Here is an 18,840-nt window from a genome sequence, read left to right on the forward strand (position 1 = left end):
TTGATGAGCTTAAACGCACCCATTGCTATCTTACATTTAGAAGCCTTTTTACAAAATGTAACAGGTCATCAGTCTGTATGAGTGGGATGAGGAATTATATTTTAAAGTTTGGTTGCTTCTTTACTAATTTACTGTTTGTGCTGCTTGTCACGTGTTTTGTCTATGGCCGTCAGTGTTTGACCTGTCAGTTCAAATATACTTCTGAACCTCGAGTTTCCTTGTGTGATGCCGCAGAGGATGCAATTTTGCGCGGCAACCACACAGCGTCAGAAGAGCACTTTGGCACAGCGCCATCACCTCTATCCTGGAAACGTGGACCACAGGCACCAGACATTTGGGGTTTTTACTTTTGATGTTATCTGTTTCAATCTCCTGCTTAATCTATCCGATGGGCAGAAAAATTAACTATCAACTGCACGTATAGATTCATTAAGATTAAATAACGTTAATAGAGGTTTAATAAATGTATGAGAGTGAAACCCACCAGAGAGGTGTGATCCAGTTTCTTTATTGGCTGGGGGTTAGGGGGTGGAGTTTCATATCGACACACTTCCGCACATCTGGTGCCCACTTTGTGAACCTCAACACTCTCATTATCTTCCACTACTTTTCGTCACTTTAAAAAAAATCTCGCTCGTTATTTGACAGTCTGTGCAGACATCATACCAACCCCCCAATATCCTGAAAAACAAACAAACAAAAAAAAAAACATGCCTGCAAACTTTCAGGCCCAAACAAAACAAGAGAATGTACAGAAAGTGAATCGATTCTCATAAGGCTCATGATGCTTTCTGGGGTTGATACTGTAAAGTGTTAAACATGCAGTTTGTCAGGGAGCACCCTCGTACTCACAGAAATATACTGCTCACATAAGCCCTGTGTGCTGCAAAGTTAATCATTAAAAACAATGCCATGTGACATTTAAATGTTCAAACCTATTTAGATTTTATTGAAAAAATAAAAGGGGTAGGGGGGCTATCTTAAAACCTGTATAACAGTAGCGACGTTAACATTACAGCACTCAGTGGCTACCTGACTTTGTTTTTATAGCTTTTAGGTGAAACTGGACTCGAAACCTGACAGTTTCTCCTGCATCCCCGTTATTCTTAAAAACAAACGTTATTTGCATTCAGAGAAGGGAGAAACAAACACACACATACATAAGGAGAAATTTTTCGATTAAACTTTTTTCTTTCTTTTTTTCCTGTGCAAAGCTGCAATCAGCAGCAAGCTTCGACTTCGGGGCTCAGTCGAGCTGCCGAAAGAGAAAAAGGCACAAAAAAACAAAACGCAACAGATTCCCTGCCCATGCACCCCTTTTTGCCATCTTGCAGGTAAAGTTGCCAGGGGTCCTAATTTGAGAAAGTGGCCAAACCCTCCCACAGTGGGGTGTTTTCTTTTTCTTTCTTTTTTTTTTTTTTTTTTTTTGCTGCGCTCTGGGCTGGTTTCTATTCAAATGTGGGTCAGGGGTGAGGAAGCCCAACGTCATAAGCTTGCAACATGGCGTCCCGAAGGCTGTGAGATGAGCAAGAGGATGGTAAAGAACGCTTGAGAACGATCCTACCGATGTAATAAGGTATTTAAACACACTATTTCTTCTTTGATGTGGATTGTAATGGGATAACGGAGCTGCTTTCGTGTCTGTTTTCTTAAATTATCGGATCGGTTTCTCAATGCTGCAAGAAGAATCGCAAGGCTTTTCGGCGTTACGGTGGTGTATATTTTTTTTTTCCACGGCGTGCCAACAAAAACGGGCTCTGCTGGTGCCTGTCCTGACTCCACCAGCCCGCTTGGCGAGCTGATAAATCCCACATCGTTTGACGGAAGCTTATCGCGGGTTCTGCTGTAAAACCGCAGAATATATTGTTTGCAGAAATTGTGTGAGATGCCCCTCTGCACGAGCGTGTGCCAGATAATTACCAGGCTGGCAAAGCACGTCGGGCAACAGAGAGGACCCAAGCACGGTTTCCTCGGAAGTCCCGAAATGTACCCATACCAGCTCTGTTTTTTTTCTCCGTCCAATTAATTGCGTTTTCAAAAAATAAAAAATAATAAAGTCACGAGCAGCGGCTCTGGTTTAAATCGATTGTTGTCACGTAGCCACAACAGACCTCCTCAAGTGAAATTTACTTTGGATTTTTCCACGTTGAACGAAGCGGATTTTGCGTTTATTTTTGCGCAATCGTGCGAGAGTCACAGAGGCGTGAACAGTCGTTCCTCATAGTGTCGCCTGCATTGTTTATATGCATGTAGGTTAAGCCACCTTGGTCTTAGGTAGGGCCAAATCAGAAAGATTTAACAGGATTGAGTTGCAGGTATCCAACCGAGTGGAGACGCAGCTCGCTCCTGGTTCGGAAACGTTGTCTACCCACATGGATATCATCGATGCAGTTGATTCTGTAATACTTTCTGTAGCGCATAGACGGACCGGCGCGTGGTATGTATGACCATCTTGTGGGTGTAACGTTGCGCCGTGATCCAAAACTGCAGTGTTTTGTGGCAACGACTGTGCATGACGTGGGGTTCGCGTGCACTGTTGCCCCGGTAAAACGAAACCCTGATCAGCATGTTGCGCGTTCGATCGTTAAACTCCGAGCTGAGAACAGGCACATTTAAAACAATGCGAGTGCTCAGGTGTGAAGGCAGCTCGGCTCCCAAGGTGATCAGTATTGTTTAAATACCAAGGGGCATGGCAATAATAAGGCACAGGAATGTGAGTAATGCGTGTTCTCTTGACTGAGTGCTGGTTTTGTATCCCCACATTTTAGCCCTGGAAACAGCTCTCCCCTGTAGTTCTGCTCTTAATTCACAAAGTTGTAACCAAACAAAAGTGACACAGTGCACAACGTGTATCCACTTCCTTAGTATTATATGTTGACGTATGATATGGGAAAATCTCTTTGGGCACTCTGGTATTAAATTAGTGATTCTTGATGATGTTTGACTGTGGTTAAGCATGATGAAATGGTTTCCATATTCTTCTTTGCACTAAGGAACCTTCTGTTGTCATGCACTCTAAACTGTTTCTAAAAAATCTTCTCTAAGGAGAGTTATTTATTAGGGCAATATAAAGATAAATCCATCTGTTTTCACCACCTCTTATCCTGTTCTGAGTTGCTGGGTGCCGTAGCCTATAATATGAAGATTACAAGATGTTATTTTGGCTGGTCACACCCAGCTAGTTGAAGTGTTCAGACGCTCTCTGCCTGCTGGCCTCCAAATATGCCTGTATTGTGCTTTTCAGTGATACAGTTGGAAAAACACAGTTTTCAAGCCCGTATGAGTTGCATTCAGAAACAATTTAATCCAATTTGGAGCAGGAATGGGGCTCTTAGCTGTACTGCCTGAGGCATTTGATGATATTTGTGCTGGTGCTGTACCAGACAGTTTTATTTGGTGCACGTGATACCCTTACTTTCTAAATGGTATCTCAAAAACTTGAGGAAATGTATGCAGAAAATGTAACTGATCTTTGACAATGTGGTATTTGGATTATGTGGCACCAAAAAAAAAAAAAAAGAAGGCAAGCTGGTATCTTCAGTATAATTTGATCTGCAAATACAGTAACTACTTTTAACTTCTAATCACATACTTTATTGCCAAGCCTTCCTCGGTCTGTTGGAGTTGTTGTCAAATAAGTAGATGACCTAATACAAAGAAATTAATTCCGGCCATTAAAATGACCAAGTCAACTGATCAGTTTGACAAGGTTCATTGATTGCTACATGGATGACAAATTCTGGCCTGGAGGATGATATGAGGCCAGTGTATGTTTTGTGCCTCATGATCCTCCTGATCAGCTGGTTGCGTCACCCTTCTTCTCCCTTCCTCTTTTCATCATACACTCAGCATCCTGTGTATAGTGTGATCATGGCTTACTGTGGTGTGTGTGTGGGCAGCACAATGTAGTAAGAAGGCTACTTAGGCTATATGTTCTGCTGACATGCTGGACGAGGACTTATAGATTGTGCGAGGCCGTACAGATCGGCCTGCTCTGCTCTGTGCTGCCTGTTAGAGGGCAGTTTGGTGTGTTCAGTGGATGAAGCACCTCGGGGCAGGGTTGTTGTTGTTCTTTAAGAAAAAGAATGTGGAATGTAGTGCTGATAGCCAGAAGGTTATGCAGTGTTTAAAGGCTGGAGGAAGGGGTGTAGGGGGTGGCAGTAGTTCTGTGAGACCTTGGATCACTCAGGCTGTCTCCTCACCCGACCTGCTGTCCTCAACCAAACCACCAGGCACCAGGTCATGTGGGTATGCGGCTTTTTACAAGCTAGGGTGGGGGGTGTTATCTCATCAAGTTTATTCTGTCAAGACAGAGGTCCCTTTATCACACTAATCATATGTTCAGTTGTTAGTGAAGTGGTTGATTACTTCACTTCTGGAGAGGGCACACAGTGGGATACAGTATGCGTGGATGCCATGTGCTAAACAGTCCTGCCGTTTGCCTCAGTGAAGCTTTACAGTGTTCATTTCAGTCTTTATCTAATTTCACTGGGGGTCACTTTGGATGAGCTACAAAATTCATTATAACATGGATGACGGAGCAGTGATGCACATTCATACATAAAACTCACACAGGCTCTGAAAACATGATTAGGTTTACATTAAGGCATTCATTTTAATGCCTTAAATGTTAAAGTAAAAAGTATCCAATAGGACGTTTGAAAGGATTTTAGATGTGGTCAAAAAGCTCAACATTTAGTATGAGAGTTCAAACAATTCTGTTAGACAAGGAAATGTGAATAAGGAAAGGGAAAGTAAAGGCAATGTTTTGGCTTTGAGTCTTTTTCATGTTAACCCATAGTGTCAAAAGGGAATTACTAAATTTCTTTGGAAAGCGTATTACCGAACAAAATGCCACTGTAGCCTTTTATTAGTATAAAAAATATATATATGTTGACATTTGTCTTTTGGCACTGTGCTTTTAGCTTTATACACCCATCTGCTCATCATGTACCAAGAGAAATGTTAGAAACTCAGATATGAGCCTGCTCCGATCATATTATTGATTGACAGCATACCTTGATATACCCAGCATTGTTTACAACAGTCTTTGTATACAGAAGACTGCATCCAACATGATGCCTGATCAAACAGCAGGGTACTCACTACTATAGTAAGAGTACACCTAACCCAAAAGAACAGAAAATATCTTTTCCACTCGTATCGACTCGCCTCTACTCGGTTTTAGGTCGTTTTCCATTACAATTGAGTACCACATCAATCTGGGTTGGGTACTTCTAGCAAGGCAGCCCAAAAGTCCTTTGACGTCAATTGTATGCGACACAAACACGACACAACAACGGAGGACATCAAGGCGATGGTACACCTGCTGCTTGGTCTATGGTTTTGCGTGTAGCCATTTACCTCGTTGACGATCACAGAAGTAATAAAATCGCACGGTCACTGTTGATGGGTTTTTAAACATGGTGGGGTTCTTGCAAAGGAGTTATCCAGTGACGTCACACCCTGGCCCTTCAGTGGCCTGCAGTGTGTAGACGTTATATTTTCGGCTCGACTCCTGGGCCGAGCATATGCTAAAAAAGTAAGTGGTACCAGGAGACACTCCCTAATGGAACACCCTCAAAACCAAGTCGAGTAAAGCCAAGTAGGTACTATTGGGGGAAAAAGGGCCATTTCTGACACGTTTGATATAATTTCCATCAATTCCATCATTAAATAAGAATTCAGTCTTTGGAGGAGTACCTTGCAGTGCGGTTGTATCAACATATCAGTCACAAAATGGTCTTCAATTTATTTCTGTATACCTTGTAATTTGTCATCTTTAAAAAGGTTTGATTATGTACTTTTGATCATGATGTTAAATTTTAGCATACTGATAAATGGTGTGAAAATTGTAAACATAAAAATGAGTACAATTGTTAGTCCCTCTAGATTTAGCTATGGCTTTTGCCTCTAATATTACTGGTGATACAGGTTTTGTCATTTCATTGACATATGTTCTACACACTTATGTCTGTCATTTTAGCAACAAGTCTTCAGAATAGAGCCCTGCACTCCCGCGGGAGTCCCGCGGGACTCGCGGGACCCAACGCAAAGCAGTGCGGCGCGGGACACATTTTGAAAGCTCATTGCGGGCGGGAGGGGGAGAGCCCAGTGCGGGAGCGTACGGGAGCGTACGGGAGCGTACGGGAGCGTACGGGAGCGTACGGGAGCGGGCGGGAGCGGTGATAAGCTGCAGTCCCGCAAACTAAAAACATGTTTAATATAAAAGCTATAATGATCTCCTGCTGCTGAAAACAATTGAGAAGAAATAAAGCCTAACTAAAAGAAGTTCAAAAGCGCGATCCATCTCTCCTTTTATTCAGGAGATGCGCATTGCACAACGACGAGGGACAGGGCATGGTTAACCTACTTAAATAATAATTGGATTACATGTTACATTTTCAACATTCTGGGTTTAGAAAAGGTAGGGTAATTAATAACACATATTGTTTTCATTCCACTTGTTTGCATTTAAATCAATGTAACGTGAGCTGTAGTAGGCTTAGATATTTATGCTCAAATCCACTCAAAGTAGGGGGCGGGGCTCCATCACGCTGTGTTTAAAATCATATCAACTAAAAATATACTTTTATTTCCAAGAATGGAAATGTGAGGAGTGGCATATAACATATGTACAATGTATTATTCTTAATATTCACGGTAGATTTTGGTAGGTATGTTGGGTAGGCTTATTGGTGTAAAGCCTCAGCTGCTTGTGCCATCTAATGCGCTCCTGCACTATGTGCCCCACGTGAAGGATCGGACAGTGGTGTGCGCAGCTAAGATCATGTTTCTTTCCTCAAGCCAATGACAAGAACGTCCGTGAGAAGTAACGCGAATGTCTGAATCATGCGGGAATTGCGGGTGGGAGCGGGACAAAATATGACAGGAGCGGGCGGGAGTGGGAGTGCACAATGCGGGAGCGGGCGGGCGCGGGACTGTAAATTGAATTTACAGTCCCGCGCAGGCCTCTACTTCAGAACTCTACAGAATTCATGGTTGATGCCATGCTGCAAGAAATCTCTGAAAAGGTGTTTTGTTTTTTTTTCTTTTAAATTAAAAAAAAAATTAGTCATACGTCGACCATAACATCCTTTGCATCAAAGTGCGTATACATTTGAGTGCACAGCAACTTCTGCACCCCCTCCTTTGAATAGATGAACAGGGCTCTTTTCATTCCACTGCACCATGGGCATTACTGCAAAATGGCTGAGCTGCCTGACAGAAAATGAGTCTTAATTGGAGGGGTTCCCCCCAGACTGCACCACGGATACTGTAATTCATGTACTCCCCCTTCAGCAGTGCAGCACCGTGATCGTTCACCTGTTCAGTAGCATCTTGGATCCAGCAGCTCTGGTATATTTGATGTTTATAAGACAGAACAAATGCACCTTGACTTCTTGCCTTAATGTTTTATGGCTTTTCTACAGCAGAGTGTCTCGCCTGCAGCTTTTCAGAAAAGATTACATCCAGAATGGGATTGGTGTCCAGAATTCCAACGGATACTGATGCATCAATTCCATTCAACCATTTGCCACAGAGACATGAGTATAGCCAGGTTTATATTTCAAGAAAAGATCAGTTCAGGTGATTTAGCTTATTTCAAGCTCTCTAGGCTGCAGAACAAATGTGGGTATTGGGTTTTCTATGCTCACCCGGCTGAAGAATTGTGCTCTACATTTATCCCTTTTTCAAAATAAAGGTTTTGGATAAACAACTGTACTAGAGATGAAGCTCCCTTCATGTGTCCAACTTACTAATAAATTGTTGAATCTAAATGGGTTTAGGTATTAAGGTAAAATCCTGAATGATTTCATCAGATTTCTGTGCTTTGTAAGTGCTCAACCGACTCATAATGAGCTCAAACATGTGTGCATGTTATGCAGTTCAGATAGGCAAAGTTTTGTGACAACAATGTTGCAGTTATTATTATTCCTATGCATGTATCTACATATTCAGGCCAATTCTAGTATCAAAAGTAAGTGTGCTGCCTTCTGTATTAGTAGATGATTTGTGAAGTAAGCAGGAAGAAACCCTCAACTCTACAACCGAACAGCTTGCCCAACCCAGATATTCTGGAAATAATTCTCAACCTATACTGCATGTCAAGTATGCAGAAGTTCAAAACATGATATAACCTGATTTGCAACTGTAACCAGTTTTATTATTTTATTTGTGCATTCAGGTAGATACAGCAGACGAATATCCAAAATCCCAAGTATTCAAACACAGACGTTGACTGCTACATTTATATTGACTTTATTTTATTGTAGACAGTATAAATTCAAGATGTGTCTTGTCGATTAGTCTCGTCAGCTTGGTTTGATTTGTCGATAAACAAATATTTGGCATTTCAGGTTTGCGAGACATTCCAAAGAAAATGTGGTACAGTTAAGGGGTAGAACTGAGGTAAAAAAAAAAAAAAAAGTAATGAATTTATGTGAAGTGTTGATTAGAATCAGGATTTGGTACAAAAGCAGTATTGACAAAAAGTTGAGTTTATAGGCCTTTTCACAAGTCTTTCAAGCAAGAGTTGATGTGAGCTTTTTGCACATCGGTGTCAGCTGTGGTGATACAGAGGAGGCATGCGGTGTCGAAGTTAACCTACCTTTGAGCCGGCAAGGGAGTGGTACCAGAGGCGAAAGGGCTGTGTGTGTAAGGGAGAGCCCGCCAGTCTAACCAAAGACACTGTCCTCACTCAACTGATTCCATGATGCTGACTTCACGACGAGCCGACATGTGGAGACTTCTGAAGCAAAGAATTCAACACCTACAACCTTGTGCTGTTACGAATCTTTAATTGTTGAAGAAGGAATAGGACATACTAACAGGTGAAACGCTGTGATACCAAGTATCCTCATTTTAAGTGTTGAAAGAGGGATCTGCAACATTACAAAAGGGCTAAAGCTTTTTTGCCATTGCAACGTTTTGGGGGTATTCTGCAGGCCTTAAATGCAAAAGTGGGTGTATATTAACAGATTAAATTAAGCTGACGAGATAAAGCACGGAATATCATGGGTGCATTCGGTCTGCAATGAAATAAAATTCAGTGTTTATTTTTGTTTAGTTTTTTCATCGCCACTGTCTCTTATTTGGGGAAGCACTACAGAAGCGTAAAGGAGCATACTCGTGTTTAGCAGAAAAGCTCCGCTGTTTGCTTTAATCTTATTGTGTCGTGTGCCGTCCTTTCACTTCTGAGTCAGGCGAAAGTCAGATAATTGCAGCACCCATGAGTCCTGCCTGGATCCGTCATATCCAGGCAGCAAGGTCAGCCATGTTGAAATGGCTCAGAGGTGGTTGCTTGGTGTTTGTATTTCAAACTGGCTTTGCACCATCCCCCTCGACCCCTCCCCCACTCCCTCTGCCCACCAGCATACTCCTCTTTCTGTGTGCGTGGTGTGCGTGTGTTTAAGTCCACTGTCTTTCAGTCCATGCACACATCAAGGCCTTTTGCTTCTGTACATGTTTGCTTCTTTTTCAGTCTACCTGCCTCTGTCATTCATGCTTTTGTGCAGATTGTGAGAGGTTAATGACAGTTCTGAAAAGTCAATACTGTTTTGTTTTTTGTTTTTTGTCTAACTAAACTAAGGGAAGAAAAATAAAAAGATTTACAGCCTAGGTTGAATATGTTTTTAAAATTCTACTCAGTCTTGTTCTCTATCGGTTGCCAACAATGACCTTTCGAAGAAGTAGGGTGTGTTTTGTTATTGCGCCACAGGACTTTGCCTCACCTTTGCCCTCTCTCTTTTGGCTCTCTACCATCACTTCAGGAGATTAGTGCCACAGCCCACTGCTCGCTCAGTCACCTTCACAAAATGAACACGGACTCTGTAAGGTTTACTTACTTAAAGTTTAATCCATAAACTCCTTGGAAAAGAGATGCAGCGGCAGGCGCCAGTAAATGAGGTCAAACGTGATCTTCAGGATCTCTTGTGTAACCAGTTTAATTCAGAGCATGCTGACATTATTTCACTGCTTGGGGCACTTTGACGCTCACAACTTTACTGTCGTAAATCAACACACAAACTTGTTATGATCACGGCTCTCAGTTTTGTAGTAAATATCCGTCCCAGCTCATCTTCTCATCAGCAGGCCTCTGAGACGAGTCAAGTTTGAGCCTATTGAACTGAAGTAACGTTGCCTTGTCTATGACTGAACCATAGTTTTTGAAAAGGTTAACACTGCATGCAAGGTAAGCTGATCCTGTGCCTGGGTTTGAAGGGCAACATTTATACTGGTCTGTTACCGTCCATGCCAAAGGCTGACTTTGGATGGTATGTGGTGCCATACTTGGTCAGAGCATGTCTTGTTTCTTCTGACCAGCCATCATGCCAAATGTCATGCCAGTCATTACAGAGAGCTTAAAAATACAGCCTCTGATTTTGCAGGAAATGTTGCTTGCTTGCTACGTGACCTTAGACATTTGAACCAGTCATCTTGCTTACATGAAATAATTCTCTTGCCTGTCTTCTGGGATACTTTTTCTACCTGTCATCCATCCCAAACTGAGGCTGCAGTGCTGAAAAACAAGAACAACTTCCTGGATGTAGTGTTTGAAATGTTTCTATGAAATGCACACCAGGCACTCACAGACCGAGCTATAATGATGATGCAAATCTAACTGTCCCCCACTGTAATATGCCTCTTTTCCTGGGCAGCATCATTAGTAGGGGATCTGGGACTACACGTGTCCCACCCTAGCTGCATATAGATCAGCCGTAATCCATTAGCAGCCCCCTGGAATCCAGCCGGCACGACACAGCGCTGAAGGGGCCAGGGGGAGAGTGTAGCTGCGTGGGTGAAGGGGGCGGGGGGTGGCGAGGGGAGCGAAGGATGAGAAGAGGAGGGGGATGGGGGAGGGCAGTTTTTTTTTTTTTTTTTTTTTTTTTCCTTTCCTCCTGAACTGCCCTCTCTACTCTGAGCCCAGCCCCCTTTTTATGTCGGTCTGCTGGAAAAGCCTCTTGAACCCCCCCATAAAGCATGCTGAGGTGTGTATGTTAAAAGAGAGACTTGAATGATATATGGCTTCCTGGCTGGCATCGTAGCAGAGGCCCTTCTTTCTCTAGCAGCCCTCTTCTCCATTACCGCCTGCAGGGTTGAGAGCCGTAGACCCCTTTAGCATGTTCTGTGATTAACAGATCTGGGTTAGGCATTCCAGAATAGCCCATTATGATTAACAGTGGGGACAGAGAACTGTTCCTGGGATATGTCTGCATGCCCGGTGAGAGGCTGGTGAGGGTGGGAAGATATAAGCTAAAAGGGATGTGCAGAGAAAAGATGGGGGAGGGTAAGAAGACCATGAAGAGAAGTGTCAAAGCAGAGGGGGCAAGCCCAGGCATGGACCTGAGAATAATGATCACTTCAGCTGATTGTATCAGTTAGTCAGACTGTGACAGACTCGGCTATCTTGGTTTGCAATTTCAACCATGTTGCTCTTTCACAATGTTCAGTTGACGGACACGTCCTCGATCAGCCATGTTTTTGTTTTTTTTAATGTTTATTTCCGAGTAGGTGTGGTGGGCGTAGACCTTAAGTATAGTACTATGTCATATATGCTTGAGGCTGTAAGAGGGCAGAATGTCCTTATTGTAGGTTCCCAGATAAATTATACACATTCATTATAATGGGGCTTTCAGACCAAACAGATCTGGGGACTCCCAGAGGGTAACTGTGAACTGGGGAGCTCCCCTGAGGACTGCATAACTTGATAGGCATTATTTTTTTTGTTGTTGTTGTTTGCATTCACACCATCATTGGGATGGTTGAGGTGACATGATAGCCTGTGGTTGGTAGACAAGTCAAAATTGCATGTCATCTTTGTTGCATTCAAGCCGAATAAAGCCTGGAAGTCACCGTGAGTCCACTGTTTTTCTCCATTTCTTTAAAACCAATGTTGAGAGCTGTTGTTTAAGCAGGCTACATCTTACAAATGTTTACAGAGATAAGTCTGCTGTTTTAGGCAAACTTGTAGATTGTTCCCTTGATCTGTGAAATAACCTTCTCTGATGTATTTAAATTGGGTTTTCTAAAAGTTGTCAGTGTTCACCTTATGTCTCAATCTCTGAAACATTTAGAAAAATGTATTAATTATTCCCTTTGCCATTATCATCAGCATTTGAAAAATGAAAAATTGCTTTCAGTCATAATGGGCCAATTCATGAACAAAACAGTTTATCTTATTGCAGTTGGAACTGAATTAATAAGAGACAAAGTGGGTGAGATATATCTTTATTATTGGTATAAAAAAACATTGCACTTGTATGCCATTTTCTCTCAGGATTTGAGTCTCTGTCACTTTAAATGAGTCGAAGATGCACTCCCTTTTTTCCTGGCAGGTATTATGAAACGTGTTTTTCAGTAAATCTCAAGGTTGGCACAGAGATAAAATTGCACATTTTCACACGTACTGACGGCTTGAGTGAAGCATTTCTCTGCTTTGCTGTACAATCTCTTTTAATATGCTGTTACCCTGCTGTGGTCAGCAACATTTAACGTGTTCCTATGGAAACATGCCAAATACAGACCTACTGCCCAAACCAAAGCCCACTATTGTTGTTCTAAGCACAGTTTTTGCATGTATAGCAATACATTTCTGAGACAGTGTTAGCTTTTAATGTTTGGCTGGAAAAAGAGCACAGTGGTATGTAGCAGGTCATCGGTAAATGAGATTCACTTGTCCTAATTCCATAAATGAGGGTCTCTCTGGAGGATCAAGTGGTGCTGTTCTTGTCTTTGAGCCACACCCTCCCTCTGCTCTTCTGCCCATGCTCCTGTGTAGTTTTACCTGCTCAGGTGTCACCTAATCTCCCCCCCCCCCGGCCCTGCGGTGCCACGACCCCCACCCTCAGACAATAGGGCAGCTGACATTACCATGACCTAATGGAGACGAGAGTGGGCCATGTTTCTAAAGAGGGCACCCCACCGAAACTAGAGTTACTTTGCTGAAATTGGGAAGAGAAGCTGAGAGGAGGCACCTTAGAAAAAAAACAAAACTAGTTACTTTACACTTTCCTCCTCTCCACCCCTCTGGCTTTTGTGCCAGAACAGTGGCAATGTGTACAATCAGAACATGATCCATGTCGGGTTGCAATTTGTCTGAAATGGAAGATGAGAGGGAGAGCGGGGTTCCAGTTTCTATACTGCCATGTGATTATGTGGCACAGTGTGCTGAGAGTTTGCTAGTTTCCATGTGAGAGCTAGAATTGATGTTTGTGCCGTGAAGGACATAAGAAACGCAGCTTGATTGCATTGTGAAACATGCAAGCTGTGTAACTGTAAACTAAAATAAACCAGTCAAAAAAAAAACATCCTTTCAAACAAAGGAAGTTCTGTTTTACCACTAAACCTATGCATGTTGCATTGACTAAGCTGGTAAAAGACTTGGACAAATATTTTTCTTTTGTATTATGCAGACTTGTGTATTGATAATAACATTATTTGCTTTAACCGGGCTAACGCACTGCATTGAAAAAAATTGTATTAGCCCAGTTATCAGTCTATTACTTTTAGGCTACGGCTACACGAAAACAAAACGAGGGTTTTTTTGAAAACGGGTACGAAAATTATTGCGACCACACGGGAAAGCTGCTGTAAAGACTCAGGTCCAGATGGTAATGATGAAAACGATGCAGTACACACGAAACACCTCTAGGTGCGCTGTAAGCCACCCCCACCGGTTACACCAGAACAATAGAAGAAGCAATGCGCATGCGTGTACGCCCCTACTTCTACCAGCGCGAAGCTCACGTTGTTCCTTCAACAACAGAGCTGTAGTTAGCAGTGTCTGCAGCAGTGCTGCTATCAATGTTGTGGGGTCCATGATGATCGCTGTCTGTCCTTGTTGTATTGTCTTCTTCTTCCGGATTTTGAATGGAAGCTGCTTTTTGTTCTGGTCACTGACGTATGTGTATACGTCACTGCGTTAGCCATGTGGCTGTGACGCAGATGTAAACGAATCCGTTTTGGCTGTAACAATGGAAACTAAACAACGCCGTTCTCAGATCTTCCCACTCTGGAACCCGTTCTCAAAAACTATCGTTTTGTGGTAGTGGGAACGCCGGCTCTGTGTGGCCGCGACAGCCAAACGATAAGCAAAAGTATCGTTTACAGTGAAAAACCTTTTTCGTGTAGCCGTAGCCTTATTTTCCCTTATAATTCCAGACTAACCACCTTTTCTTCCTCTCCTTATCAGCTTTAGGTGGTGCTCGTGTAGGAAGAGAGAGAAGGACAGAAGGAAGGAGGAAATGGAACTGCCAAATCATGCCAAACAACTGCTGCTGCAACTCAACCAACAGAGAGCCAAGGGCTTCCTGTGTGATGTCATCATCGTGGTGGAGAATGCGCTCTTCCGTGCCCACAAGAACATCCTGGCAGCAAGCAGCATCTACTTCAAATCTCTGGTCCTCCACGATAACCTTATCAACCTCGACACAGAGATGGTCAACCCCTCTGTATTCAGACAAGTACTTGACTTCATCTATACTGGGAAGCTTCTGTCCTCGTCAGACCAGAGCAGCGAGCAGAACTTCAGTGCCCTCTTGACCGCAGCCAGCTACCTCCAGCTCCATGACCTCGCTGCTCTGTGCAGAAAGAAGCTCAAGCGTAGTGGCGGGAAACCCCTGCCAGGAAAACCCTCCACTCCAGGTCCCCTTAGCCGCTTACGCCTCAACAACCAGCGCCTTTCCTCTTCTACCCCTGCTGGCCCTAACAACCACTATCCCCCGACCCCTTCAGATGCCGACCAGCCACAGCCAGACGAAGGCCTTCGGGACAAGCTCTCGGATGATGAGATGTTTGTTGGCAGCTCTGGGAAGAATGGGAATGGGGGGAATGGCAGCAGTAACGGTAATCTCAGCAGTGGAGCAAGTGGTGGGGAGCCTGATCTCGGACTAGACTTGTCCAAGAAGAGCCCTCACTCTGCAGGCACGGCCACTGATGCCCTCAGCCCGCACAGCAACTCCCAAGAATCCCCTCAATCTGCCTCAGTATCCACAACCAACAGTGCCTCACTGGATGACTCCTCAACCACTTTACCAGGTGTTGACACATGCATCTCAGAGACCATGGAGCTCAACTCCTCCTCTAAAACTTCAGAAGAATCCCAAAGTCAGCCTGATGGCCCTCCGCCCCAGAAAAAGACCCGACAGGGTGCTCGTAAGAATGAGTGGCCTAAAAAAGAGGCCTCAGGGTTGAAGTCAGAAGATCATGACAGGCCCCTGGTCAATGGGGTAATAGTGGGACCTAAAGATGGCCGGTCTTCTGGGATTGGTGGAGGGAGTGGTAGCAGCTTTGCATCTGACCAATCCTTACAGTGTAAAGATGAGGACGAAGGAGGAGAGAATGGGCAGGATCCCAGTGAAGAAAGTGGTCAAAGTGATGGAGAGAGTGCAGGAGGTGGAGGGGGAACAGGTGGAGGGCACCAAAGTGCCAACTATGTGTACCGACAGGAAGGTTTTGAGCCAGCATTCGGGGACAACCTCTATGTGTGCATTCCTTGTGGAAAGGGCTTTCCCAGTTCTGAGCAGCTCAATGCTCACGTTGAGTCACACACTGAGGATGAACTCTACATCAAAGAGGAGGGAGGGACCTTTGTGAAAGAGGAAGATGAGGAGGAGGCAGAGGACCTTTCTGCACCTGTAGGCCCCTCCAACTTTGGCTCTGAAACACGTCCGTTCAAGTGTACAGTCTGCAGTAAGAGCTACAAAGACCCTGCAACGCTGAGACAACATGAAAAGAGCCACTGGCTGACCAGGCCTTTCCCCTGCAACATCTGTGGCAAAATGTTCACCCAAAGGGGAACCATGACACGCCACATGCGCAGCCACCTTGGCCTCAAGCCTTTTGCGTGTGAAGAATGTGGCATGCGCTTCACACGCCAGTACCGTCTGACAGAGCACATGCGTGTCCACTCTGGGGAGAAGCCGTATGAATGCCAGCTATGTGGTGGGAAGTTTACCCAGCAGCGCAACCTCATCAGTCACCTGAGAATGCACACCTCACCCTCTTAGAAATGCATCAAGCCAAAGAACTCTGGGAATAGAAAATAAGAAACATTTCTCTACCTTTTTTCCATCTCAAAAACAAAGAAATGCAGACACATGGTTCTACATATTAATTCCAGTTTATGATGCCCTGGTTGAGTGAATGATGTAGCCGAAAGCCACAGTTCTCTATTGGTGATGGTGAGATCTTGCTGATGTAAGGATCGAATCATCATTTATAACGAATGACGTCTGCTCGCCTCTCAAGAGTTCCACAGGGACAACGTCCTCCTATCTCTCTCCAAAGTCACGAAGCCATGGTGGAGAGGCATGACTTCTGGTTTGTTAAATGTGAATGTGGGTACTGATATAATGTCAAGCCCCTCGCCTCATACCCCTCGGCAGCCTTCCTCACTTCACTCTGTAAGCATTAAGCCTTTGAGTTTTTCAGTTTCTTCCTTAAACAGATTAACTCAAGAGTCCAGTCTGTACTCCAGAGCTATTTTGACCAAAAACCCGTGCAAACAATACTGGCAATAATTCAGCAAAAAGATAATTTTTACCCTGACAGCTTTATATCCTGCATTATGTTGGTGATGGGTATCTGTATGAAAGAGGAGGGGTAACTGGGGTTGGGACCATCTCCATGCTTTAACTGAAAGTCTTGAAAGAAAGAAAGAAGGTTAATGTTGGGAGGACATGTTTGTTTTTAACAGATAGCAAATACATAAAGTCCTCTCTACGGCTGTTTGCTTTGATGTAGAGAAGATGCTTTTTTTTTTTTTTTAAATTTTAGATTTTGCCTGCTCGTGCTCCCGGGAGTGAATCCTGGCTGGAAAGATGAAACCCTTGTGGTACTTGTTTTACTTAAAGAACTTGTCATGTTTCAGTGAATGTTTAAACTGGAAGGTCTTGGGATTTTTCTTGTTGAGGGGGGGGGGGGTCCGGGGAGGGGGGGGGGGGTTGTTTAATGGGCCTATGGAGAGGGTGTTTTCGACTGAACTTTACGTTCAGTGGGTACGTTTATTTTCCTGTCTGTATAGCTTTCCTCCCCTCTGAGAAAAAGAAAAGTCTATTTATATAGGCTTGTGACCTCGCTACCTCTGATTACACTTACGAACTCTGTCGATTAGTTGAAAGTTCTTATGTAATTAATTGTAAAAAGTGTGTAGATTATGGTAACTTTTCACCTAATGCTTTAACCTGCCCATCTCTCAACACAGGTTTTTAATGCTAATAGATTTTACACATTTAATTTTTTTTTTTTTTTTTTTTTTTAGCTGTTTTTACTTGTCAGATATTGCGTTTTGGGTGCCCTGGTCATTGTGGCCCACTTCAGAGTGTACTGTAGCATCCTGCTGGAAGCAAATAGTGGTTAGTTGGTTAGTTTAGATGTATAGTGTTCCAAAGATCTTATGAATGTCGAGGAGAACAGAGCTAACTAACAAGCATTGCTAGACAAGTTCATAACCAAAGTTTTTAAAAGATGTACTTAAGATATATAGCATACTAAATTATTTCTCTTTTTATTTCTTTTCGCTGTATAAAACAAATTTATGAATTATATTCTAAGTCCGGACAAATAAATCCACTCTTTTGAGGGAGTTTTGGCCAATGACTCTGAGACTGGTGAAGGTTATTGTGGTTTGCAAGGAAAGCTTGTGCTGATTGGTGGGCCGGTATATGTAAACTTTACCACCTGACAAAACTCGTAAAGCTTAAACGCATGTTCTCCGAACATGTTTTTCTCGTTTCTTTTTCGTTTGTATCCAGAGTCCTTATCACTTTATATTCCCTGACTTTAAAAACAGGACTTGATGACATTTTATGTGTTCAATTCAGACCAAAAAAAAGAAAAACAAAAAAAAAAAAACAGATAGGAATTATAATCAGACTTTTAATGTGAAGTTCAAGTTGCTAGTTTTTTTTTGGGGGGGGGGGGGGTTGAGCCAGACTTGTTAAAACTTGTTATAAGAAGGGAGAAGCAGAGATGCACTGGACAGCTCATTGGTCTCCTGCAGCATCCTTTTATGTCTGATTGTATTCCATTGTAACAGAATGATTTTTAAATTATTTTAAACATTTTTGCTGTACTTCATCTTAGAAAACTACAAGTTGAGAATGGCCCCTCTGTTGTCTGTAGGATCCGCTGAAACCTGTCCAGTGTATCTAGTCTTTCAACAGTCACACTGTGGATCATGAACCTTCACTACAAGTTTTTCTTATAGGCATTCCTCTATTATGTTGGTTTAACTGTCCTCATGATTTTTTTATTTAATTTTTTTTGTTATTTTGATACCTCTTTCGTCCTCATGTTAAGGTCTGTGAAATATTCGTTACCACAGGGATGCAGCTACAGTTACATAAACATCGCTACCGTTTTAAGGTTCCTGCATCCTGGACTCCCAGAGCTGTTACATGGTTATATTGGACTTTAGTGTCTTGCAGTTCAGCAGTTGCTGTTTAGTTATTGCATGGCACATGTGAACTTTTCACACTCCCCCACCCACAAACATGTTATTTATTGCCTGATACATAGTTGCTTGTGACCTCTTCTAGCTTAAGAGGGAGTCCACAATGCATTGCCTTCAAACGTTACTGTATTTGTTGGCACTTCCTGCAACGCAGCATAAAGTCTGTAGTGCAAAAGGTGTTTGTACAACGTTATCTCTAGCCATCTCTGCAAAGGATTTTGCAGCTGCATTTTAATGCTTGCTTGTTCGACATAACGAAGAAGAAGAAAAAAACTCCAAACTGTGACCATACTACTACTACTACTATAACTATTACTAATACTACTACTATTCAGATACTTCAGGGATTGCTCTGCATCTGTGAGTGCAGACTCTCAGCTACA

General features: G+C 43.1%; 1 protein-coding gene across 1 annotated transcript; it reads left to right on the forward strand.

Moving 5' to 3' along the window:
* Positions 1–1,471: 1,471 nt before the first annotated feature.
* On the forward strand, positions 1,472–16,895 carry hic2 (hypermethylated in cancer 2). Its single transcript, XM_075468982.1, has 2 exons — positions 1,472–1,576; positions 14,195–16,895. Exon 2 carries the CDS (start codon positions 14,247–14,249, stop codon positions 16,008–16,010), a length of 1,764 nt encoding a protein of 587 aa, XP_075325097.1. The 5' UTR covers positions 1,472–1,576; positions 14,195–14,246; the 3' UTR covers positions 16,011–16,895.
* Positions 16,896–18,840: the final 1,945 nt, after the last annotated feature.

Source organism: Odontesthes bonariensis, chromosome 6 (genome assembly GCF_027942865.1).
Source record: "Odontesthes bonariensis isolate fOdoBon6 chromosome 6, fOdoBon6.hap1, whole genome shotgun sequence".
Taxonomy (NCBI): domain Eukaryota; kingdom Metazoa; phylum Chordata; class Actinopteri; order Atheriniformes; family Atherinopsidae; genus Odontesthes; species Odontesthes bonariensis.

What these genes read in the sequence shown, in the direction of transcription:
- hic2 (XM_075468982.1), top strand. Translation starts at nt 14,247, where the DNA reads ATGGAACTGCCAAATCATGCCAAACAACTGCTGCTGCAACTCAACCAA.